The 26635-nt window shown below is 43.9% G+C and overlaps 1 protein-coding gene across 7 annotated transcripts in view; it reads right to left on the bottom strand.

Moving 5' to 3' along the window:
• Positions 1-26635, bottom strand: part of LOC107397032 (centrosomal protein of 164 kDa) — a 60858-nt gene that overhangs the window by 22717 nt on the left and 11506 nt on the right. For 6 of the 7 annotated variants that reach the window (XM_054736132.2, XM_054736131.2, XM_054736134.2 and 3 more), the window contains 4 exons: positions 19271-19375; positions 1720-1832; positions 848-1315; positions 619-750 (listed from right to left, as the gene is read on the bottom strand). In XM_054736132.2, the coding sequence (XP_054592107.2) occupies positions 619-750; positions 848-1315; positions 1720-1832; positions 19271-19375 (818 nt within the window). The remainder of the gene's footprint in view (positions 1-618; positions 751-847; positions 1316-1719; positions 1833-19270; positions 19376-26635) is intronic. The other variant, XM_054736133.2, reaches the window with a different exon arrangement.

Below are 26635 nucleotides of genomic sequence, written 5' to 3'. Positions count from 1 at the left end.
ACAACCCACAGAAGTGGCTCAGGTAGTGCATCTCATCCAGCATAGCACATTCCTGGACGCTGTTGCAAGGTTTGCTGTCCGTCAGCGTAGTGTCCAGAGTATGGCGGCGCTACCAGGAGACAGGCCAGTATATCAGGAGATGTGGAGCTCGTAGGAGAGCAACAACCCAGCAGCAGGACCGCTACCTGTGCCTTTGTGCAAGGAGAAACAGGAGGAGCACTGCCAGAGCCCTGCAAAATGACCTCCAGTGGGCCACAACGGTGCATGTGTCTGATCTAAGTCAGAAACAGACTCCATGAACCCGACGTTCACAGGTGGGGGTTGTGCTCACAGCCCAACACACTGCAAGACATTTGGCATTTGCCAGAAAAAACAAAGACATGGCGTTTTGGCCACTTGTGCCCTGTGCAGATGAAAGCAAGTTCACACACGTGGAGACAGTCTGGAGACGTGGAGGCAACACACACTACTGAGCATCATTCTGACTTGTTTTAAGGCATCACAGCTGGATCAGCCTGTAGTGTTTACACTTTAATTATGAGTGTAACTCTAAATCCAGACCTGCATGGGTTGATAGATTTGAACCCAAAGCCCTAGAGACAAGTTAGACTTTACAACCTGATCTTTTGTTGCTGCATCTCTCTCTCCCTTCGGACGGACTCTTTCAGTTCCTCCAGCGATCCGAGGGACTCCTCTTTCAGCCGCGCCTCCTCCTCTCTCCTCTTGGACAACAGATGCTGCTGCAGCACCCTGACCACAGATAAGACACAGTCAGAGTGCTTAGATCAAACAGACATGATGGTATGAAACATCTGGTGAGGTCTCCTGCTTCGTGTGGTCCACACACCTCAGTCGTTCTTCACTCTCCTCTTTCAGTCTCCTCTCCTCTTCCTCCTCCTCTTTCCTCAGCTGTTCCTGGAGGAGACGCATTTTCCTCTCCTTTTTCTTCAACAAACACTCCTTCTCCTTCTGTATCTCCTGTTCAGTCTCTTTCCTCATCGTCTCCCCTTCTTCCTTCTTACATTCCTTCTCCACGTGCTGAGCCCTATCCCCGACTTCTTCCTCCTCCTCCTCCTTCTGGAATTTCCCTCTCGGCTCGAGAGGTTCTCCTTGTTTTTCTGAAGAGGGTTCATCACCTTCAAGTTGACCGTCTAAAATCTGGGAGCGCCGTCCTCTGGAGGTTTCAGGTCTCTGCAGCCCCACTAAGCCTTGTGCTTCCTGATGGTGGGGGGTGCTGGAGAGGGGGGGCGAGGGGCTGGACCTGTGCAGCACGAGTTGGTCATCTTTAATGTTGTCGTCTTGAGACAGCACCTGACTAAGAGACAAAGACACCCCTGTTACCATGAGTTCGTCAAAGTGCAGGTCAGGTTTATTTACAAAGGAAGGATGAAGATGAAAAACAAAGTTGGGGGGGGGGGGGGGGGCTGTTTACGTCACAGGTCAGACCCTCTTCTTTGGGACAACAGAACTGTATCTGCAGGAATTCTTGCTGAAAGTCTCAGAAATCATCACGATGGTTGTTTGTGCTCATTATGGTCTCACATGCTGGCCTCATCAGACGTTCTGGGTCCTGTAACTGAATTTCATCACAACAAGACCTGAGGTGCTGCTTTTGAGATCTTCTAGCCTACTTCCTGTTGTCAGACAGATTCTACCAACATGATAGGGTCAATTAGACCATCCTCTAAACACATCCTTCAGTGTGAAAACTAAAACCACCTCTCAGTCTTCGCTCCGCCGTCGCCCCTCTCTTCATCTCTGTGTGCTTCCTCTCTGTCGTCTTTCTCCAGTGGACTGATGATGTCAGAAAGCACATTGATCTCCAGACCCTGCTGTGACACAAGACACAAGAACAGAACCAGTATGATGCATCTGACAATCATTTAAAGGGAGCCTCAGAGCCAGAGTAACTTCACATCCACGTAGGTAGACTGGAAATCCTGCAGAAACCCAACAACACCAGTTCTGAACCTGCAGAAGCAGCAGCATGCTAACAGAACCCCGGGCCGGATGCAGGAATGTCTCCGTAGGAACATGGGGGGTACAACTGGGGTTGGGTTAGAGTGTGAAACCTCTCCAGTCCTCAGGGGCTCAGGCTGACCCACACCCAGACAGATGAGCACCAGCGTCTAACGTACTGGAGGTGGACTCGGTGCTTCATGCACCACATCTTGTGAGCCTCAGGCTGCTTTTTAAGCAGGCAGCTAAACCATCTAAACTGCATGTAAAATGGACAGATGGTGTGTTTAACCTAAGTTTAAGATGCTGAAAACAAGGGACAATGTATAGTCCACATACAGTGCACCTGGAAAGCATTCATAGCGCTTCGCTTTTTCCACTTTTTTGTTGATGTTACAGCCTCATTCCAAAATGGATTAAATTCATTTAAATTAAACACTCAACATCCCATAATGATAATGTGAAAAAAGTGTCTTTGAAGTTGTTGCAAATGTATTAAAAATAAAAAACTTGAGAAATCACATGAACATAAGTATTCACAGCGTTTGACGTGAAGCTCAGAATTGAGCTGAGGCACATTCTGTTTCCACTGATCATCCTTGAGGTGTTTCAGCAGATTAACTGGAGTCCACCTGTGGTAAATAAGTTGACTGGACATGATGTGGAAAGGCACACACCGGTCTATATAAGGCCCCTGGGTTGACAGAGCATGTCAAAGCACAAACCGAGAACAGAGTTCAATGATGGGCGCAAGGAGATCTTTACCAAACAAGAAAGGAAAAGACTCACGGTCAGACACGAACACGGGATGACACACCGACATGCGACGGACAGAAAGGTCAAGGAAAGACACCAAAGACAAGGTCGTTGTGGCCTGAGCATAAGGACTGACCTCCACAGCACAAGGTGTGAGTGTCAAGGTATGACCCTGACCAGCCGCAGTCAAGCAGAGGCTTCCCCAAAGTGAACGAGACATGATAGCAACGTCTGATCCACGGTCCAAAATAGCATCACAGGCATGTGAGGTTTCCATTTGGGACCTTTACGGAAGATATCGCACAGAACTTTAAGTTTCTCGGGTTTGTCCAGTGGAAAGGGATGACTTGATCCGCTGACATGCTTTGGATGGTCAAAGACTGGTACTGATGGACGCACCCTAACCAGACCTCACTAGGGCCATGGGTTGCACGGGACGCACCGTTGGGGCAGGTTCGACTGATGGTAGACTTGTCATGACAACGGAGCTATGTGTAGGAGCTGCAGGAGTATATGCACTCTGGTCAGTAGAAGACATGACTGGAACCTCTTTAGTCTTTGGTGAGGTGCTCACCAAGTCACAAAATACAGATCTCAGAACAGAGCGCAGATCATCAGGGGTACGCTACTGGACCCAGCTCTAGACCTTGGAGGAGCAGGGCTAATTCCAGCAAGGTTGCGGCGCGGTTAGAAATAAGCTTTTAAAAAGCTGGAATTAGTAAGTTTGTGGGTCCTCAGAGAAACCCTGTTTGATGGACATAGCCAATTATAGGCTGCTTTAGCTGTGCCCGCATATTCTTCTGTCTGCAGATGGGTTAAGTCATTTCTGATTTCATCCCGTTGATGCTCAATAAACTTTCCCACAGTGCTGTCGGAGGTGAGTTTAATCAGGAAGATCTCATCCTGGACTGTAGCTCCAGGGTGTCTGTCTAAATGACAGCAAAGGTCACGGAGGTCAGCATGAATTTTATGCAAATTCCCCAGATGAGGTTAAAATTTTGAGGTGTTTGAAGCCATTCTGTACACATCAACAGTTGTGACTGCTGGGACAAAAGGACTGGCATGAGAAGCAGGTGACACAGCTGGAGGGGCGGTAAGTGTGGCCATCCCCACATGACTGGGTCCAGCAGGGTCGGGTAGTGCCATAGGCGCCGGAATAGAGGGGGCCCATTTTTCAGTTGCTCCTCATTTTTGTTTCAGCTCAAGAATTTCCTTCTCCTGTTCTACTATTTTTACCACTCGTAGGGCATGATCAGCTTTAACCAGTTACCGTAGCAACTCTCTTCCCTGCCACTTCACATTCATTTTGCCAGGACCACAAGGTCAGCAGACAGATGTCTGTGCCTCCTCGAGGGATGATATCTGTTGTTCTGCTTCAAGTCTCTCTTTACTTCAAACACTTAGTTCTTTATTTTATCAGTTACTTTTTATCATTATTAGCTTTTATTATTTTATATGTTATATATCTTAAATCCTCCAGTGTTTCCTCTGCGGAGCCCTCTGCCTTGGGGCCGGTGGTCAGGGGCGGCGGCGGCCGGGGTGCTCCCCGGGTAGTGCCCGGGCACTGGTGGGGGTTTCTGCCCTACGTCACTGGGCGTCATGGGCCGGTGTCTTGGCTGCTGCCGTGGATCTGTTGCTGCCAGGGCAGATGGCTCCGCTGATGATGTGTCGTTCATTACCTGACCCATCTGAACTCAGCCTATTGTTTACTCTGGTGTTCACGAGTGTGTGTGTGTGTGCGTGTGTGTGTGTGTGCATGGACGAGTGTGCGGGTGATTGTATGTCCACTTTTGGAAGTTGGGTGCGGGAGGGGAACTGTAATTTTTAATTGTTTTATACTTGGGGAGGGGGGATTGGATGGGAATGTGGGATCTATGGGGCCATTTGAATCTGTAAAGCACTTTGAGTTGCATTTTTTTGTATGAAAAGTGCTTTATAAATAAAATTAATTTGATTTGATTTGATGTGACCATTTATGGTTTCCAGCTCCATTCTGCCAGAGGCGAGATAGGAGGCTGGTGAAACTATTGAAAGCTTCAAGTCTAGCTGGAATTTTAATCTGTTTTATTTCATCGAGCACTTTTTCGGCCAAGGATGGCAGCATCTGCTCTTGTTCAGGAGTTGTGGACTGTGTCAACCCCTTAGTGAACCTGGAATAAGAGCTTGGATCAGATAAGTCTTGGATGGCTGAGTCGGCATACTAACCCACAGTCATAGGCTCTATAGGACTCTGAGCATCAGAATCAGCATCAACATCAGACATGTTGTAGCTGGAGCAATAAGTTGTGAGGGAGAGAAGAAAAATCACTCGGATGAGTGTTAAATGCCAGAGGTGGCACTAAGGCACTGGGTGGTAGGAGAGGGTTAATGATGAGAAATTGAGAAAAAGAAAAATGATGTAACTTCCTCATCCTGTTTATGCAAGCAATGGTTTCAAAAAACCAGTTTGAACCCCAAGCTTTACCCCAAAGGGATTTTAGTTTAATTTGAGGTGTGGCGCTGCGGTGAGGTGTTTTTAATTTGGATTTCAGTGGCGTTTATCTCAGCTGAGGATTTTTGATGTTCTCGTTTTTATGCTGATATCATGCATGCTCATGGCATTTAAGCTGGGGCCGCCTTCAGTACTTTAAAAGCTAGAACTAGTCATTAGCATATTGTGGGGAAATGTGTGTGGCGAGAACGAGCACTGTTTTCGGCCTCTCGAGACAGTTTAACAACTTCAGACGGTGCGTGTCTGGAATTGGAACCCTGACAACGGATTCGCTTCACCGGAATTATTCGTCAGTCGGAATTTAACATAGATTGATCAGATCCGGTTATCATAGATTGATCAGATCCGGTTATAGACAGCTTTTGTTAACGTTGGATTACAAGCGTCCTCGGTTTCCATGTTACACAAACATGAACACTGATAAAACAAATGAAAAATAACACAAGCATCCACTCCTTTTTTAGAAACAATACAATATTATTGCATTTACAGCTTTAGACTGGTTGGGATGTGATGAGATGAGACTGTGCTTGCGAAGATAAATAAACGGGAGGCTCTGTCCAGTTTCAGACCAACAAAGAGATTTTAAAACCTCAAATTATTAATAAAGTGTTCATTTTGATTAATCTCCTGGCTGGCTCGCCATAATGTAACAATTTGTAGATGGTTATTTTTAATAAATTGTCAAAAAAAATTGAAAGGTATTCAATAAAATGTAATATTCCATAAAAACATGGATCATCAATATTATTGAGCCTTTAATATTTGATTGATGATCAAACTAGGTAATTTGGTTAATCCAGGAAAACAACACTTTATAATAATTTGACACACAGCAAAAAATATACATTATCAAAATCAATTTATTACTATATTAATGATGATGAAAGGCAAATGATTATGAATGGTGACTCACAGTGATATATAATGAGACAATGAATGAGCTCTGATGAAACATGGCCTGGTATGTTTAAGAGTTTTTCTTATGGGCCATTCCCATCTGTACCGGGTCGGCCCGGGCCGGGTAGCGTAGGTTGCTTACATATCTGGGTGGCCTGGTATTTTTCCGGGCCAACCAAGGCTCATTCTCAGCCCTCTTCTCGAGGGGGTCTGCTTCAGGCCGACCAGGGCCAACACACCCACTGCTGACAGCAAATTCACACCTTCCATTAGAGCAAGCCTCTGATTGGTGGGAAGAATCAGCCCACATGGGCTTAAGGCAAGGATGTGTGGAGTCAACCGGGCCAGGCTGGGGCCGACTGGGGCTACCCGGCCCGGGCCGACCCGGTACAGATGGGAATGGCCCATAAGTGACTCAGAAAGGTGTGATGTCTGGGTTTATAAAATACATTTGGATGTTTGTTCGATCTAATTTAAAGGCCATCTTCCACTTCAAACCCATCTAACCATTTAAGAATTGCTTGACCTATATACGAAGTATTTTGAATGTAATTACCACTGAGGTCAAATTGTAAAGGCATGTTTTGGTGCCTCCTAGTGGGTTTCCATGACCTGCTTGAAAAACAACCCCTTCTGGTAAAACACTGGAAGTGACATAGGAGGGAGAAGTCGTTTGCTTCATTAGTGGCAGTTTACACGGAGCTTTACCGGGTGATGTTGCCAGATTCGGAGCAAGAATTCGCCCAAAATTTCGGTGCTGAAAGCACACAACCATTTAATTTTGAGCTAACACCTGAAACTGGGAGTCAAGAGAGGGATTATTTAAACAGTGTTAGAATTCAAGTTCAATTCAATTCAATTTTAGTTATATAGCGCCAAATCACGACGAGTCGTCTCAAGGCACTTCACATAATAAACATTCCAATACAGGTCAGTTCATTAAGCCAATCAGAAAAAAGTTTCCTATATAAGGAACCCAGCAGGTTGCATCAAGAGTCAGAGTCGTTATAGCAATCCTCATACTAAGCAAGAATTTAGCGAAAGTGGAGAGAAAAACTCCGTTTTAACAGGAAGAAACCTCCAGAGGATCCTGGCTCAGTGTAAGCAGCCATCCACACACACAACATATATACCAAGTAATGTTTCTATGGTTACATTGTGATTTCTTAGTAAATATTCTATTTGGTGAGAGATAAACTTTAATGTATTTATCCTAGCGGATCTATAATTAAACGGGTAAACTAGTAGTAGCATATTCAATATCAAGGAAAGTAAAATGTTATCAGGAGAGGGAGAATGTTTTAGTGGTTAGCAGCAGTGTGTTAGACGATGGCCCCCTCCATGAGGCCACCACAGCTCAGCAAAACATCGTTGTAGCTTCTTCTGGGGAGAAAAACACTTAGAGAGAAAATAAAGTTAACAGCTGAAATAGCAGGAAATAATACAGTTAAATAGCAGATAGTAGAAGAAAGTAGTAGAGTGTGGAAAGTGGTCAGTGTATCCTCCAGCAGTCTAAGCCTATAGCAGCATAACTACGGAGATAACTCTGGATAACGTAGCCTTTTTAGATGGAGGCATGTTGGAGGCAGGGCAAGGGAGAGCCGTCTTTACCGACTGTACACCACCTCCCTCTACTCCCCCACTTGTCCAGATCTGGGCTAAAATCAGATTTTAACCATAGGCCCTATCAAATAAAAATGTTTTAACATCATTGCTGAGTTGAAATTCTAATTCCATCTTTAAGTTCTTTTTAAAACACAGAAAGGTTTTATTTACCTGCAACGTTTCGTTTTGCGACTGCAAACATAGTCAGGCCTGACGAAGTTTGCAGCCTTCATACATATACATACATATATATATATATATATATATATATATATATATATATATATAAGAGCTGTAGCCAAGCGTCGATGACGTCAACGTCGACGGCTCGATTCTAAAAATTTGTCGACGTCAGATCTGGAAGTCGACGCACCGCGCCCACTTGTTGCATCCCCAGGAGTTTGTAAACAGAGGAGGAATCTGCCTGTTTTTCCTCTAGTTCGCCCTCTTCTCCGCCTTCACTAACATCTCCGCCAAATACAGAAGACCCGGAACAACGTCCGTCCTCTACTAGATTATTTTCCCGTTTTGCCCGCCTTCGTCTCCCGGCAACGGACAACAACTTCCGGGGTCAGATGCGCTGCTTCGTCTCTACCGCAGATGTAGAAAATCACCGGGAGCGTTTCTCCCTTCATTAAGGAGCTTCTTTCGGACATTAGGAGAGCTGTTTTGGTGCTAGCAGTCTCTCCTCCGTGCTGGTCTGTGTGCTGCTGGGTATTTTTGGTTTATTTAAACTTGGCAACTTGAACTTAACGTTGGTAAAGCTACTGTTAGCATCTTCGCTAACAGCTTCTTGCGTTTGGATAAGCTGTTACGTTTTGGTTTAGAGTTCATCTTTTTTGTGGTGCAGATCTCCCTTTTATTACATTTAGAGTGTTGTGGGTTTTTGGTTTAGTGTAAAATATCACCTGAGTTTGGTTTAACCCGTAACACCACTCGCCTCAGGCACATAAGTGACCAAAACAAAGCAGCATGGAGACACTCCGTCTCCAACCACCTCTCAGGCAGCAGCCTGCACTCCCAAGTTCTACACGTCACCAGAACATAACCAACTGCAACACAATAAAAGCAGTGTTATACAAAATGGAAGGCCTGTAGTGTTTATTCTCTTACAGTAACAATTTATCCATTTTTTTGAGGAATTTGAGATTTTCTTGTTTTTATTAATTGTGCAATAAGAAAATAATCGCTAGATTAATCGTCTAAATAGTCATTAGAATAGTCGACTATTCGATAACATAATCGTCATAATAATCGTTTTAAAAATAGTTGTTTATCCCCAGCCCTAATATACAATATATATATACACACACACACACACACACACACACACACACACACATACATATAGCCCCATAGCCAGTGTTTGTTAAATGTGAAGGCGGAGATAACATAAGAACTTGGAACAGTGGAATTAAAAGTGTTTAATTGTCATAAAAGGTTTTAAAACAAGTGCAAACACATGGTGAGCATTAATAAAATAATGCCAAACGAAAAATTCTCAAAAAGGTTAACATTAAAAGACAACTTAACGATTTAAAACTTGTTAAAAGTTTTACCAAAACTGAAGGCGCTTTAAAATCCACAAAGTTGATAAAAGTCTTAGAACCAGAACATAATTAACCTTTAAAATACCAAAACCAGAGATCATTAAGATTATAACTCGGTCAGCTACGTTGACATCAGAGGGAATACCCTCACTACAAGATCCTTCTGGATCAGCTCAGAGGTTTAACCTTTTATGTTAAAACCTCGTCAAACTCAGAGTTAACCTTAAAATAGGTAAACTCGTCAAATTGAAGGGGTTTAAAACAAAACGAGGCCTGGAGAACAGCAGAAGCCCTGCACTGCTGCCTCCCAGACTGCTGACGGCACAGCCTCTTTATCTCAGGTGTGGGTTGTCAGAGGGATTCAGCTCAGCTGTGCTCCTCAGCAGCCTGGAGGAGAGGAGGAGGAGGGGCGGTGTCTGGCTGATCACCGGGGCTGGACCACCCTGGCCCCTGCATCTGAAGAGGCCAGGCTGGTGGCCAAAACAGCCAGATATATCTAAATACATATACAGGGTTGTATATACATTTCTGGATACACCTTAAAGAAATGGGAATGGATGGTGATATTAACGTCCTGTTTGTGGCACATTAGTATAAGTGAGGGGGTAAACTTTTCAAGATGGGTGGTGACCAGAGGTGGAAAGTAACGAATTACATTTACTCAAGTTACTGTAATTGAGTAGCTATTTTGTAAATTTATACTTTTTAAGTCGTTTTTAAAATCTGTACTTTTACTTGAGTAAGCTTTTTAAAAAAGAATTGTAATTCGCTACATTTTAAATCATATCCGTTACTGAGTAAAAATAAATTGTAGGCTTAATAAATTAAAAATATTACGTGTAGCAGCATCGGAAAAGAAAGAGACACCTGCATGAGCGTCACGTCTAAACCGGGGAGGGGCTACACGCTTTATGATGAGGACAAAGAGCCATTTTTACCGCAGTTTTGCTCAAAAACATCAGTTTAGTCCCTGTGATCCACTCGCTGTTCACCTCCTCTCTCTCTCCTCTCCTGTGGGTTGGAACCCGCACCTTCGCGCACCGGTGTGACGTCATCAGAATTCTGCTCGGTTCGGCAACCAGACTCGGTTCCGTGTTTGAAATGTGTTTCCATACCGCGCACGGAAGCGGCAAAATTACGTTTAGCGCTCCTAAGAAGCCGATTATCAGCGCTCTGCTCATAAAACAGAAGACCTGCAAGCCTCTGTGAGTTAAAACATCCTGATACTGTTCAGGTGTAAACATTGTGCTCCATCCCTGTGTCTGAACTCAGAAGTTGCTCCTTGATGCCACAGATATGTGACGATTTAGCTTGTTTCTTTATTTTACTCCAGAATAAGAGATTAAATTATTACTAAAGCAGTTCAGTGTAGTTAAATTAGTCATTCAAATGATTCTAACGTGTGTGTGTGTGTGTGTGTGTGTGTGTGTGTGTGTGTGTGTGTGTGTGTGTGTGTGTGTGTGTGTGTGTGTGTGTAGGACTGCATAAGGCAGCATGGCTTCATCAAATCCATGCATCCTATATCTTGGCTGAAGTAATGGCTCAGGAAAATAACTTATATTTAATAAACAATGATGTCTCTGCAGTGTTTATGATAATGTTTTATCTTATATTGGACCTATCTTTGGTCTGGGAGGTGTAACTTATCATGATACAAGCCTTTTAAAACATGTTAAAGTGTTACAAGAGGAGATAAATGCATGAATTTAAAGTTCATGTTTGGAGACGAACCTTCACAGTTTGGAGGCTCACGCTGGTGAGGAGACACCGTTAGTTCTAGTAACACCTGGGCTCCCACGGCCTGTTCTGACAGGATGGACGTTACGGGACCCTTAAGGATTCCAGTTGGATGATTGGAGGATTATTTAGGAGGATTGGGATGAACAAACTGGTTTCAGTGGTGAAGGGTTAAAGGTATTGGCTCGGCATTAAAATTGTAGAAATGCAAAATAACTACACTTTATTATCTATATAAACATGTACTGGGTCCAGTTTTTTTATTTTATTAAGGACTTTTGTCATAAATCCTTACAGAAAATCCAAATCCTCTCCTCCAGACAGTGAAGAACTGTGTTTCGCATACGTCACTCCAGCACGTAAAACAAGCTAGCTACTGATGCTAATATTGTGAATCACTGTTATTTGTTTACTTTGATGCTCCTAATTATTACGTAAAATTGCGTTTACAGCTGCAGCAAAAGGTCTGAGCCATGTGTCTGTGTCCTACACGCATTTTTAAATAACAGGTCTGATCTAAAATAATAACCTACATCTATAAATCCATCTAGAACCGCACCGCTACTTCTGGACTCCAGACGAGTCCCGTTAGCATGACTGCAGCAAAACTAACCGTGTTCGCTCCGGTAAGGAAAGAACAAGTCCTTTGGGAAAGCTACGACACACACACACACACGCACGCACTCACACACACACACACACACACACACACACACACACACACACACACACACACACACACACAGATATAATCTAAAAGATGATTTCTATATTTCAACATGAAAACCTCCATGTCATCCTGGATTAGTGCAAACAACGAGTTGAGCTAAGGAGTTACTCCAGCATCAGGAAGATTTATTCTGGTAAATTGTCGGTTCATTATTTTCCAGAGTTATGTCAATGTGGCAATACGGGAGTGGTCTATGACCTGTTGACGCCAAGGATGGCAATTGTACCTGCTCGAGTGTAATTTTATTAACAACGCCACCTTGGGAATTTCACCCAAGGAATTAAAGCATATAGATTCATTTCACTTGACAGTAGACGTGGTTTCAGAAGTTACAATAAATTTGTTTTATTTTATAGAGGAGACAGTTTAAAAGACATTTTAAAAACTGGCCATGTAAAATACCATAAAAGAATACTAAAATTAATGCCCCAACAGAAACTGAACCAATGAAATGTATGAAGAAACAAATTAATTTAACTCACTGAAATTGATTCATGAGGTCCCAAAAAAATGAGAGTTAACTAAACACAATTCAACTACAAATTTAAATAAATAAAAAGGTTAACAAGCAGGACTGAGGCTAGCGATGGAGGCAGGTAACGCGGGGCAGAGAAGCCCCAACACAAGAAAAATAATGAAGAACGTATAAAGGATTCACCCCTGGCAGTGAACATTCATACCAACGTGAGAAAACCAGCACCACCACACGCACACGGGACCACCACCTCCGAGGCCACACACCACACCTCCTGCCTCAGCCTGCACAAAGAAAAAAAAAGATTAAAAACGGTATAAAATGTGTACAATATAAATCAGCTGTTCTTCCTTCTGGACTCCGGCCACGAGCCAGGGAACTTCCTTCAAACAGCTGATTTGAAATGTAGAAAAAGGAAACGAAACAAAACAGCGGCGCCTCCCGCTGGACCACGGAGAAATCGATCCTACCACCGATGACCCCTGAGTAGAAGGGAACTCCCTGCCCAGCAGCAACGGGGATTCAATCTTTCCCGTTTGCTAATGTTTTGTTTAGCAAAGGCAAGCGATGATGTCACACCCAACACTGATTAATTGCCCAAGCACAGTTGGAGCAGAGCCGATCACCCCAAAAACGCAGCCAAAGGACACGGGTTGGTAACACGTAGTGGTACACTTAAAACCAGCCGTTTCCTGAAATTACTTCCTTACCGGAGGAGCTCCCCTTTTATAGCCGGAGCGCCCTCCTACGTATGGAGGGCGTACTGTTCTAAACCAATAAACTTGGAGCAGGTATTTCGTACTGCTACATCAATAAATACACACAGCAGTAAAACTGTAGATTACTGAACTATATTGGGACACATGATGGAGCTAAGACCAGCTGAAAACTTGTCAGCTTAGAGCTCCCAGTGGAGCACAGAAATGAAATATTTAAGAAAAGTAAACAAACTGTACCGATTTTGGTTCTGAAGATGAACAGAATCCTCCTCTATGTCCAAATCAGGTCGCAGATCTTCTGAGTCAAATGGTCTAAAACATGTCTGCACCTCTGGTAGTGATATCCAGCTGGCGGGGTCGGAGTTTGGTTGAACTTCTCCAGTAATCTAATATCCGTTCTCGTCGCCGTATCCCAGAGAAAAAACAAATCTGATGGACTAGCAGAGGCTTCAGAAGCTACATCTGATTGATGACATATTGTTCTCTGCTATAACGCTAACGCAGAAACAGCGGAGCCAGGCGTTGTTTACTACAGCTGTTTCAGCAGAGCTCCATGTGAAACGTCAACTGCTGCCCAGGGCTTAGACCGGAAGTTAGTTTCTGTTTTTCCTGCACCGGTCACAAACATCAGATTTTCTTACAATTCCAGCCGTCAAAATCCAAAAACCTTTTTCATCTGAGATTTTAATACACATTTACACACGCTGTTCAAACAAATTTTGCCTCTGGCCGATATCTTTAATTGAGTGAGTGAACCCACTACCAAAGATGAACTCTGCTAACTTTAAAAATCAGCTGCTCTAAATAAGCATTCAGGGAAAAGTCATGGGCTTGTGACTATAACCTAATTTATGTTACTAGTTTGCAGTGTAACTGCCTTTGTACTTCAATATGCATATTTGTTCATTTAATTTAAAAAAACGGCCACTTTCACATTTATACCCCCATTGTCTTTTTTTTAACTATTCAGAAGAGCCCGTCCTTGCACAGTCAAAAAAGTAACTAAGTAACTTTTACTCTGACTACATTTGAAATAAGCTACTTTTTACTTTTACTTGAGCACATTTTGAGGCAGGTAATTTTACTTGTAATTGAGTAAAATTTCATGAAAGTAATTATACTTGTACTTAAGTACAACATTTTAGTACTCTTTCCACCTCTGGTGGTGACCATGGTGGCCATTTTGAAGTCAGCCATCTTGGATCCAACTTTTCTTTTTTCAATAGGAAGGGGGTCATGTGACATATCAGACTTATTGGGAATTTCACAAGAAAAACAATGGTGTGCTTAGTTTGAATGAAACTTTCTTCTACATCAAAAATTATGCATTTTGATTGAGGCACCTTTATGTACATTAAAAACAAGAGTTAAAATCTAAAATTGTTACAAGAAAACAACAAACACCATAAAACAACAGGTGAAGAACAAGGTACTTGATCATATTAGATTACATTGAATAAGCAGTTTTAAACTGGTGGGTTTTAAACTTAGTTTTGAAATGATGGAATGTGATGTTCCTGAGTTCAACCGGTAAGGAATTCCACAGGGACGGGGTAGATCTACTAAAAGCTCAGCTTCCCATGGGGACAAGTCAAGCAGGAGGATTGTATAAGTTGATGGAAGCAGAGGATCTAAGTACATGGGAGGGTGTGGATATGAGGGAGCAAGGTTATGAATGGCCTTATATGTAAGAAGTAATAGTTGGTAAATCAGGGTTTCCCTTACATAGGCGTAGCCGTGGCGGCCCGCCACGGCTGAAATCCCACCGCCACGCCTACAAGATCCCAAGTTTTTTGTTTGTTTTCATGCTTTCGTTCTTTTTTAAACACAGAAACAGTTTTGTTTACCTGTTTGTAGCTACAGTTTTTGTTTGTTTTGTTTTTGCGCTGTTTCCCGAAGAAGCAGCGGGAACTACTATGTTGTCGCTTGTGATCACAGCCGGCAGGCAGCAAGGAGGAGCAGGCAGGGCAAGGTGAAGTTACAGCATAAGTTACTGAGTTTAAAATGAGAAAGGTAGCAGTGGATATAATGCCTTTTGGTTTACATGTTTCAATAGCATTAATATAAACAGCGTTGACGATCTTGACAGGGTTTCCTCCAGTGCTTAGTAGGCCAGGTTCTCCTCCCCCCACCAGGGTAAGCATCACTTATTCATGTAAAATTTATTCATTTGTTCATTTCTGACTTTAACCGCATCTAATACTGTATTACGGCGTGAGCGCAACAGCAACAACTTAAGATCGATGTGTGAGCAGCCTGAGAGGTTGGGTGTTTCATCTGAACCCTTAAAACCTCCAGCAGGCTACGCTGCACTATTGACGTGTTAGCGCGCAGCGCTAACAACTTAGCGACGTGACATGTCTCGGAGAAAGCGTAAAAACACACGTCGATTCCTTCCACATGAAGTCCAGTTCATGCACAACTTTGTAGATGTGATGAGGCCCCTAGCACTTGCATTACACATCCTTCAAGCACACAAGAACATCTTTCTTGGCTACCTGGCTCCAACCATTGTCCAGCTCCAGTGCCATATGAATAACCTGCTGTATGAGAGCATGAAACCCACAGCTGCAGAGGGCCTGATTACATGCCGTCCCCTCATAGAGAGAGCATCTTGAAGTCACTGACCACGAGGCTGGGAGATCTTCTGGAGAAGAGTGAGAACATACTCTCTGCTATTCTGGTGACAAGATTCAAGCTGGACTGGGTCCAAGATGAAGAGAAACGTGTGCATTACAAATTAATGCTAATGAGAGAATTTCAAACCCTCAGCTCGGACGACTCAGTACCAGGAGACTCCAGTCAAGCCCAATCCAGTAGTGAAGTAAACACGAAAGATCCTGCTGCTTCATTCTTTAGATTTCACAGAAAACCTCAGGTTTCTGGAAAAGGTGAAGTAGACGCCTACTTGGATGCCCCAACCACAGATGGGTTTGACGAATATATGCAGTTTCCAAAGCTCAAAAGGCTGTTCATAAAGCACAACACTGCACTGCCCTCAAGCGCCCCGGTAGAGAGGCTCTTCAGCATTGGTGGCCTAATATTCAGGTAATCATAAACTGTTATATTCAACAATCATAAAATCCATTTATTTCTTTGGTCAAATTATTTTATAATGGTCATGATGTTCTTTAGTTCTTTCCTGTTTTGGCCCAGGAGACACAGGCTGGGAGATGCCAGCTTCGAGAAGCAGCTGATCGCAAACAAAAAGATTTTATGGTATGTTAAATATCTCCGTGACCTGTTTGGGCTATATCATTTAATTAATCAATCAACTAACCTTAATTCCTAAAACACTTTACAGGGGCACATTGACATTTTCAGTGGTGACCAAACTGCCATGGACTAAAAAAGCCTCCATTAAAGTTATTAGGCTGTTTTTTCTTTTCACTTTATTTTTCTAAAATAATTTGGGCTGGTTGTTGGACTTTATGATGCAAGTTGTAAAACTTTTCCATTGAGCAAACAGGTCAGACAATAGATTGACAAAAAAATTGAATAGTTAGAGTTGAATAGTTGTACACTTTTAAAGACTTGAATAGTTTGTTTGAATGGTTTGCCTTTTTGAACATTGCACTTGGAGGTATGTTCCTTGTTTCCTACCACAGAATGTTTAATAATTCCTTATTAAAAAAGATTCAAACTGCAAATCTTTCCTCGTGCTTTTGGGAATATGTAGGAGTAAAAGCTGCAGCTGGGTATGAGTGTGGACTGAATGGGTAGCAACATTCTGAATATACCAGGATTCTGAGGGTAATATCTCACTACAGCATAGTGGCTGGAAAAAAAGAACTATGAACTAGTTCATTTTAGGAACTATGACCTTTGTTCAAAAAATATTAATTATGATGAACTTTGAACTGAACTAATTCATTTTAAAATGCATGAACTGAACTTTGAACTAGTTCACAAATACAGTGAACTTTCTCTACACTGAAAGTGGTGGAAGCAGGGAAGATGGAGTGGTGCAGATATATAACTGAGTGTCATCTGCATAACAGTGAAAGTTTACATTGGAATTTCGAAAGATAGACCTAGAGGAAGCGAAAGATTATGAATAGTAGGGGGCCAAGGACAGAACCTTGGGTAACTCCAGTGGTTACACCAGTGGGTGTGGATGGAAATGTTTGTCCGAGGGCCACTCACAAAAAAGACCCAGAAGCAAGAGGGTGGGGTGGGGGGGGGGGCTGCTGCTGCTATTTGGATCACTGGCTGTAATGCACATAACACACAAGCTTGCAATATAAAGAAGGGCGCCTGTCCCCCTCCTGCTCGGCTGTGTGACTGCACTAACCTGTCCTGTGGGACCCTCACCATGTAACCCTCATGTCCATGCTGTCTCTGGAGGAGCAGATAGGAGACAAGACCTCCTGTAAACTAAAATGAACAAAAGCTTCCTCCCAGTTTCTCTTTAAGCTGAATTTAACATCAGTTCATCATCATGAAACAAAAGAATAAAGTGGAACAAGAACTTCTATCTTCTATTTCTCTCTCCTTTTAACTTCTCCGTGTCCCTAAATAAGATGATCACGCTGCAGCAGCCGTTACTGACCCCGCCCCCTCCCCAAGACCGGATCTCCCGTCACCTCAGCACTCGGTCTGACTGAGCACTTCCAGGAGAAACAATAATGAAATTGTGAAAATAATAATGCGTTTTTGGAGGAGCGTTCTCTCTCTCTCTCTCTCTCTCTCTCTCTCTCTCTCTCTCTCTCTCTCTCTCTCTCTCTCTCTCTCTCTCTCTCTCTCTCTCTCTCTCTCTCTCTCTCTCTCTCTCTCTCTCTCTCTCTCTCTCTCTCTCTCTCTCTCTCTCTCTCTCTCTCTCTCTCTCTCTCTCTCTCTCTCTCTCTCTCTCTCTCTCTCTCTCTCTCTCTCTCTCTCTTAGTCGCTGATCGAGCGAGCGGAGCACGCCGCGTGACAACCCGCTCAATTAACATAATCCCCAGCCCAAATCCAACAGAACCGATCGGGCTGATTCGGGTCGGGTTCGGTCTCAGGTTACAACTCCAGAGCTCAGCCCTGCAGTACCACATAAAGGCGGACCAAAGTTTTCTACCCGGTAAATGTGGAGAACACCGCTCTGATGGATGTGGATGCTACGCTGGTGCCGCCAAACTACATTCCACTATAAATGATTATGGTACTCTTCTATGATGCAGAATCGTTTATGCCCGCATCTCATGCATCGATTATTTGATTATTTTCCTCAGCTCTATCCTAGACCTCCCGGTCGGACGTCGGGGGGGGGGGGGGGGGGGGGGGGGTGCGCGGGGTTTGGTGGCCACAAAGAGAGGGCCCGCGGGCCGCCTATTGAGCATCGCTGCACTAGATGGTGCCATTGGATAAGAGAAATACTCCGGAAAGAAGCTTTAATATATGGAGTAGGTCTGTTAAACATGACTTTGTTATTATACTGATATTGTTATGTGAATGTTACTGATAATTAATTTATCGTTAAATCACTTTAGATAGAGCAATCATTGCAGATAACAGAATATGACTGTAAACCTGTAGATTCAAAGAAATCACTTTATAAGGAGTAAAAGTCTTGTCTTCTGCATGGACCTTGGAGTTGCAGCCCAGATAAGGGAGCCCAGGAGGAGGAATTTATTATGGCCACCTTCTGGATGGTGCTGCTAGGGATGGAGAAGCATGGAATTGTATTGGTACCGGGTAGAACACAACAGTCCTAGCTGGACACCCGACTGCCTGTTTGACCTCTGACATTGCTGTGGACAAATAACTTTGGACATCTCCACAGCTACAGAGACGATGGAGTATTCACATTGGACAGTGTAATCAGCAAGGAGGACACAAGCAGTAGAGGGCAACGTTGTCTTCGGGTAAATCATTAAACACATCAGCAGAAACCACTACTGCTGTTTTAAGGGTGACATCCTCACATGCTTGGGGGGGGGGGGGGGTAGTTCAGACAGCAAAGCAATAACAGTGACAGAAAGAAGACAGCAGGACAAAGAGGAAGGCACAGTAAAAGCCGTGCATGTAGGTCAGGTCCCAGCAGCACAGCAGCTGCATCAACACACAGGGGCACCAGAGCAAAGGTCAAAGGGTCACAACAGACACAGAAAATGGGGAAAAAGATGGTTTAGAAACCACAAAGATGGCAGGAAAAGGCCACCATTGTTATGATGCACAAATAATAGTCAGTAAAATCTAGAATGTCCAAGTTTTTATCAGACATACCCCTATATGACCCAGATGAACCCTACAGTAATATAAAAACATTCAGAGTGTGTGTGTGTGTGTGTGTGTGTGTGTGTGTGTGTGTGTGTGTGTGTGTGTGTGTGTGTGTGTGTGTGTGTGTGTGTGTGTGTGTGTGTGTGTGTGTACCTGATGAGATGGCGATTCTGGGCTGTGGTCTCCAGACAGAACCAGATCCTGGAGCTCTGGTTCAGTCCTCTCCTCAGCTGGACCTGCTTCACTGACCTCACTGTCCTAAAGCGCGTGCACACACACGCGCGCACACACACACACATGTACACACACACACACACACACAATGGTCAACTTTTGGAAAATGTAACGATCGGTAACACTTTACAGTAAGTTTCCCTTTATTAACTTTGATTAGTGCATTTTAAAGTAAACCTAGATTGCAGTCAATCAGAAATCTAAAAAACATCTTTGAGCCTCGATAAAGCATATACATTTTTTTGCCGCTTAAAATGTCCAAGGAGACCCAAGGACTGGCCAACTAAAACATGCATAACAATTATTTAAAAAAAACAGTTTTCCCCGCCCACTGCATCAGTGTGTGTGTGTGCGTGTCTGTGAAAGTGTGTGTTTGTGTGTTGGGAGTTCGAAGAAAAACAAGTGAAAACAGAAAATAAACTACAGTCAGGGTTTCTCGTTTACTTTATGAAGTGTCTTTAGACGACTTGTTGTGATTTGGCACTATATAAATAAACTTGAATTGAATTGAATTATCTATGTGTAGACCCAGCCTTATATAGCATTGGCTATGTTTACATGCGCCAAATTTCCCCAGTCCGATTCAGATCTTGGTTGACCTGAAATCCCAAATCTCTTTTTATATGGGCACTAACTGGAATTATCATGCCGTGAGTATACATACAAGCATTCCGTCAAATTAAATAGTTTGAGCATGGGCAGCATGCGGAAAAAAATTGTAAACAAATGTCATCGTGTCCGCAAGTCTTTCCCCTCGCATTTTATTTTCTTATTCTCTAAGGTTGTCCGCTGATTTACATCATTTTCCCCCGTGATTCTTCGCATTGTTACGTGTATGCTTTTGTTTTTACTGATCACTTTAAGTAAGATACAGGCTCAGCTGTTCGTAGCGCTACTGCTCCTCCGCCACAGGAAAGGACAGCAGGATAACATATTAATGATCACCTGCTCACACAGTCCTACAGCTCCTCAGACTTGCCCTGAGCATCTGCAAAGGCAGAAAGATGTTGTGCTGTAGTTCTACACATGCAGTGGGCATTCTTTTACTCCAACAATCCAAATGGATGTGTACATGGACGTCAATCAGAACTAGGATTAAAATACTGAATAAAATGGGAACGGTTGGTGATATTAACGTCCTCTTTGCTCACAGCCATTGACATGTGAAAGGTTAACACGTGAGGAGCGGATCAAAACCGTTGATATCTGGTGAACGCAGTAACTGGGTCATTGCAGCAGATTTCAATCCAAGACACCCTACAAGACCACCCATCTCCCATGCTACAGTTAGCAAACTGCTTGCTAAGTTTCGTGAAACTGGTTCAGTGTTGGATTTGCCAAAATTTGGACACATGAAAACTGTCACTGATGAAGAAACATCAGTGGCTGTCCTTGCTTCATTCAGCAAGAGCCCACAGGTTAGCACTCGTAGCATGTCACTGGAGAGTGGCATTAGTCGAACATCCCTTCGGCAATTATTAGCTACTCACAAATGGCACCCTTAAAAACTCCAGCTACTGCAGATGACCCAGATCGGCACACAGAATTTGCAGAATGGGCAAAACAAAAAATGGAACAGGACCCTCAGTTCACGCAGAAGATTTTGTTCAGGGCTGAGGCAAACTTTTATGTGAGTGGTGAAATTAAACAAAACCACCGCTATTGGTCTGACACTAACCCACATTGAATAGATTCCTCCAAGACTGTTGGAACATAAAAGTGATGGTATGGTGTGGTATGGTCCAAAGAGAGTGGAGCCATTCTTCATCAATGGGAACCTCAAGGCCACTGGATATTTGAAATTGCTACATGATGATGTGATTCCCTCTTCATGCACTGAAGCTGGCATGTTCCCCCGAGTTTTTCCAGCAAGATGGTGCACCACCACATTATGGGTGTCAGGTCAGAGCATTCCTAGATGAACAGTTTCCTGGAAAGTGGATTGGTCGTCATGGGCCAGTTGAATGGCCCCCAAGGTCTCCTGATCTGACCCTCTTAGACTTTTATCTTATGATGTGGGTGAGGGGGTGGAGGGTCTGAGTTTGGAGTATCCGGACGTTCCCTGGAGGTGGGTTCACTGAGGGTGTCTGGGACTGGGGGGCTGCTGCCCCCCTCTGGAGGTGCTTGGGCTGCCTTGGGGGGTGGACTACTGGCGGTTGTGAGTGGGGCCCCATGGAGGTCTTGGCAGTGGCCATGGGTCACTGTCTGGAAGCTACATTGCCCCTGAGCAGGTCTGGGTGGGGACCTGGGGGTTCGGGGTGTGGGGATCTGGGCAGGGCCTTGGGGGTCGGGTCCTGACATGTATACTGCTGGGAAGAAGGCGGGAACATGTGGCAGTGCCTGGCCCGGGCTCAGGGGCCTCAGGTAAACCTTGGCTCATCTGCTGTCCCATCACAGGGGAGGGGGATGTCCAGAAGGGGGAGGACCCAACCTTACTTGGATGTCCCATGTCTTTTATAATCCGGAAGTTGTGCAAGTGCAGGGATGGGATTAGATATTCTGCTGGGATGGGGCTGGGTTGGTGCCCTCGGACTCTGTGAGGCTCTGTGATGCTGCTGCTTTGGACCCTGGCAAGATGGGCTGGGGTCTCCATGCCCTGGGTGGCATTTTGGCAACAGAGGTGCCTTTTGTGGCTAGTGGGGGAGCTGGCTCCTTGGAGGGCTTAGGCCAACCAGCCATTCCTCCCCATCCCCACATATTTCTCTCCTCCTGCTCCCTCACATCATCACACAAACATACACATAGGACCTTGGGGGATGAACAAGTCAGGGGGTGAGGGCATGGACCCATTTCCACATTCCTGTGGCAACCTGCCCCCCAATTTTATTTGCAACTTAAACACTTCCACCAACAACATTCCACGCAAACACACACACAGGGCCTAGGGAGTGAGCACATTCATTTGGCAAGGAGATTTTTCAGCCTCAACCTGAGTGCCAGTGCCCAATTCCAAATTTAAACTGCACTTAGACACAGAAGGCTGTGGGTGCAAGTGGGGTGGTGTGGTGGCATCAGCTGGCGTAGGCCAGACGATGCCCGCACTGCTTGCTCACCACCAGGTAGTGGTCAGCTGACAGCTCCGCCCCTCTCTTCACCTGAGTGTTCAAGACATGCGGCCGCAGATCAGATGACACAACAACAAAGTAGGTTGTCGAACTGACTCCTAAGGTATCCTGGTGCCAAGAGCACACATGAACGCCTTTCTGCTTGAGCATGGTGTTCATTATGGAAAATCCATGACGAGCACATAAGTATAACAAAACACTGCTCAGATTCAGATCAGGAGGGCCATTCCTCCCAACCACACATTTTTAGGTCTCACTGTCGTTGCCCATGTGAGCATGAAAGTCCTCTATAAGAACAAAGGAGTCCCTGGAAGGATCACTCTCCAGCACACTCTCCATGGACTCCAAAAACTGTGGGTAGTCTGACCTGCAGCTTGGTGCAAAAGCACAGATAGTAAAGACCCATCCTCCCACATGTAGGCGGAGGGAGGCTACTGACTCACTCACTGGGGTAGACCCCAAGATACAGGCACCAAGATGGGGATCAAGCAGGAGTTTGCCCACCCCTGCACAGCGCCTCTCAGTTAGGGAAACTCTAGAGCGGTAGTGTCCAACCCCAATGAAGGAGACTTGTTCCTGAGCCAGAGCCATGCATCCAGGTGAGACCAACTATATCAAGCTGGAATCTCTCAACCTCATACACCAGGGTTTCCCCTACAGCTTTATAAGTCTGGCGGACCGCCAGACTTTGCTTGCTCACCCGCCAGGCTAAGCGTCATTCCCCGCCCCCCTCCCGGACCCTACCGTGTCCGCTGACACAAACGGCGCAACGAAACTAGAGCCCTCCATCAGCTGATACTGGTGAGAAGCAGCAGCGGAACATGTGCAAACACCCCACCTCCACCCCCCACTCTCACGGAGGAGCGCTGCAGGACAAATGTTTTTTAATAGAAACAATAGATTTTTAGATATTCTGAAGATATATCTTCCTAATAAGTGTTTAAACAGCCTGCCCTAAGCGGTGTGCAGATGTGCTCCTGCAGCACTAGTGATGGGGACACCCCTTCATATGTGAAACCATCAGCTGACAGACAGATGGTACAAACAATGCTTTTGTGTTATTTCCAGCAACAAAAATGATATTAAACATTGTTTCTTTCCCTGTCATTTTCTCTTTAACACTCATAACACAGGTAGGCTACAAAGCACACCCTGTTGTAACATTTGGGGTGGCACTGACCATCGGAGTCAAAAGTGCTCATGTTGTTGGACCTTTGGAGTGAAAGAGTGAAGGTTATAGACGGGGCAGAAGTGGACTGGCAATCTGAGTTCTGGAGAATCCAAGAATGACCGGTGCTCTAGGACTGTTGTTATGATGTGTCTAGGTATATTAAATAATTCATGTCCTTTTAAATCATAATTGCTATGTCTTTTTGTAAATCTTTTGATTAAACCTGCAGGTGCGTTCCTTTTGTTTGCATTATACATACATTTTAAAATATTGTAGTCCACCAGATCATAGAATTTTAGTGTTTTTAATTTTATAAATAATGGATTGGACGGATCTCTGTAGTTGCTCCTTGTGATTATTCTTATTGCTTTTTTCTGTAAGATGTAAATGGAATTTGGGTAAGTTTTATATGTTGTTCCCCAGAATTCAATGCAGTAGTTCATGTATGGTATGATCAGTGAGTTATATAACAAATATAGTGAATTATTATCAAGTAACCCTTTTGCTCTATGTAACAGTGCGATAGTTTTAGATATTTTAGTTTTGACACTGTTTATATGCAGCTTTCAAGACATTTTTTTCAATGATGACTCCCAGATATTTGACTTCTTTTACTCTTTTAATATTAATCTCATCTATATTTAATAAAATTTCATCGTTTGAATATGTATTAGTAAATATCATAAAACATGATTTATCACTGTTTAATGATAGTTTGTTCCCATCAAACCATAGTTACATTTTTTTTTTCATCTCTGTTTGCATCACTTCTATCATCTGCTCAACATTATCTCCTGAATAGTAAAAAGTTGTATCATCTGCAAATAAGGTGCATTTTAATATATTGGATATCTCAACAATGTCATTTATACAAATGATAAATAGTTTAGGGCCCAATATCAACCCGTGTGGTACACCACAAGTAATGTTATTTATATGTGATTTTGTATTGTTTATTTGAACATACTGCTGCCTATCCGTAAGATAACTTATTATCCATTTTAGGGCCATACCTGTGATGTGTATTTACTAAGTTTTTTAATAAGAATTTCATGATCCACTGTATCGAACAGGCAAAACAAGACAAAAAAGTCTAATATGTTGTGTAAAAACTGCAATTTTTAGCCTATTTTTAGGTCCGACGTGTTGCTACCAGATGTACAGTGTGAGCAGTCAGGTCGCATCCGAGAACTGGGTCGTACAGTGTGAGCACAGGACTCGTGAGATCTGTCCTGGGAGGAAGTCATACAGTTTGAGCTGAAGCTGAGTGCTACGAGTGAAAAAGTCGCACAGTGTCCGCCCGGCTTTAGGCTACAGTTCGACAATCTACTTTGTTGTCGGGTCATTTGATATGCGGCCGCATGTGTTGAACACTCAGGTGAAGAGAAGGGCTGAGCTGTCAGCTGACCACTACCTGGTGGTGAGTTGGCTTCAATGGTGGAGGAGGATGCTGGACAGACCTGACAGGCCTAAAGCTATTGTGAGGGTCTGCTGAGAAGGTCTGGTAGAGTCTCCTGTCAGAAGGAGCTTCAGTTCCCACCTCCAACAAAATTTCAAACACATCCGCGGGGGAGGTTAGGGGCATTGGGTGAGTGGGCCATGTTCCGTGCTTCCATTGTCTATGTGGTTAACAGCTGCGGCCACGGGCTCGTCGGTGCCTGTCGTGGTGGCAGCCTCCAAACCCAATGGTGGACACCGGCGGCTAGGTATGCTGAACCTGAAGAAATAGTCCTATTGGTTTTTTTTTACCAGTGGGACTCCAAAGGCAGCTGATAAATCCCGACAGTCCAAGTGGAATGCAGCTCAAGTGGTTGCGAAGGCAAAAACCTGAGTGTGGGAAGACTTTGGTAAAACCATGGAACGAGGGCTTCGAGCTGATTGTGGTCCACGATTCAGCGCCTCAGGAGGGGTAAATAGTGCGCTACCAACACTTTATAGTGGGAAAGGTGTGCACATGACTTTGACCCAGGCCATAATGGATCAGTGAGCGGAGTACGGTGAAGACCTCCTCAATCCCACCGGCATGTCTTCCAGCAAGTAAGTGGAGTCTGTGGACTTTGGGTTGGGCTCTACAATCTGATACTGAGATCTCTGAGGTGGTCAAAAAGCTGCTCTTGGCAAGGACCTTCGGGTGAAAAAGATACATCCTGAAGTTCATTAAGGTTCTGTGGGGCTGTGTTGGTTGACAAGGCTCTCTCTCGCATTGTGCGGGACAGCCCCCCAATTCCAGTTTCAATCTTACATAAACTGTGTGGAGAAAGTTACTATCAATCGAACTAGGAGGCGGGACTTTACCGCAGGTCCGAAGTGCTTGGAGCGCACACCCGATCCACCAAAGCAGAAGCGTCACTCAGCTCGGAGGACAGGTGAGCACGGAGGAGAAAATTGTGCTAAAATAAACTCCTGGGCTAAACGTGTTCAGGGAGACTGAGAGTGAGGAGTCTGATGTGATACGGAGCAGACAATCAGTCGCATAAAACATGTTGGTCAGCAGCAGGTTTCCCAGTAATTAGACAAGTCCATTCTAACACAGACAAGGTGCTGCGCTTGTTGTTTCAGATGCAAACAAGCGAAACTCTTTTAAAGCACATGGAGGAAACCCTGAGAGAAGTAAATGGCAGCCTTCATTAATTATTCTCAGAACTCTGAGGACAAGAGGAACTATTACTAGATTAGATGGGTTGTTTTTTCAGAGATTCAAGTCAGTGAAGTTTTTTTTCTCCCCTAAATATCTACTATAATGGATTTGTTGTCATTTTTGAATAAACACACATTTGTTTCTACATTAAGAATGAAAAAATAGCAACAAAAAGTATGGATACATTTTCAATGGGATGATTATTGTAGTGTAAAATTAATTAAAAACAAGCTTAAATAGATCTAAAACTGTAACTTTTACTTACATATATTTATTTATTTATATATATACATATGTATATATATATATACATATTTACACACACACACACACATATATATATATAGAGAGAGAGAGAGAGAGAGAGAGAGAGAGAGAGAGAGAGAGAGAGAGAGAGAGAGAGAGAGAGA

This window comes from Nothobranchius furzeri, chromosome 13, assembly GCF_043380555.1.
Source record: "Nothobranchius furzeri strain GRZ-AD chromosome 13, NfurGRZ-RIMD1, whole genome shotgun sequence".
Classification (NCBI taxonomy): domain Eukaryota; kingdom Metazoa; phylum Chordata; class Actinopteri; order Cyprinodontiformes; family Nothobranchiidae; genus Nothobranchius; species Nothobranchius furzeri.
This window is presented reverse-complemented; position numbering and strand designations above follow the sequence as displayed.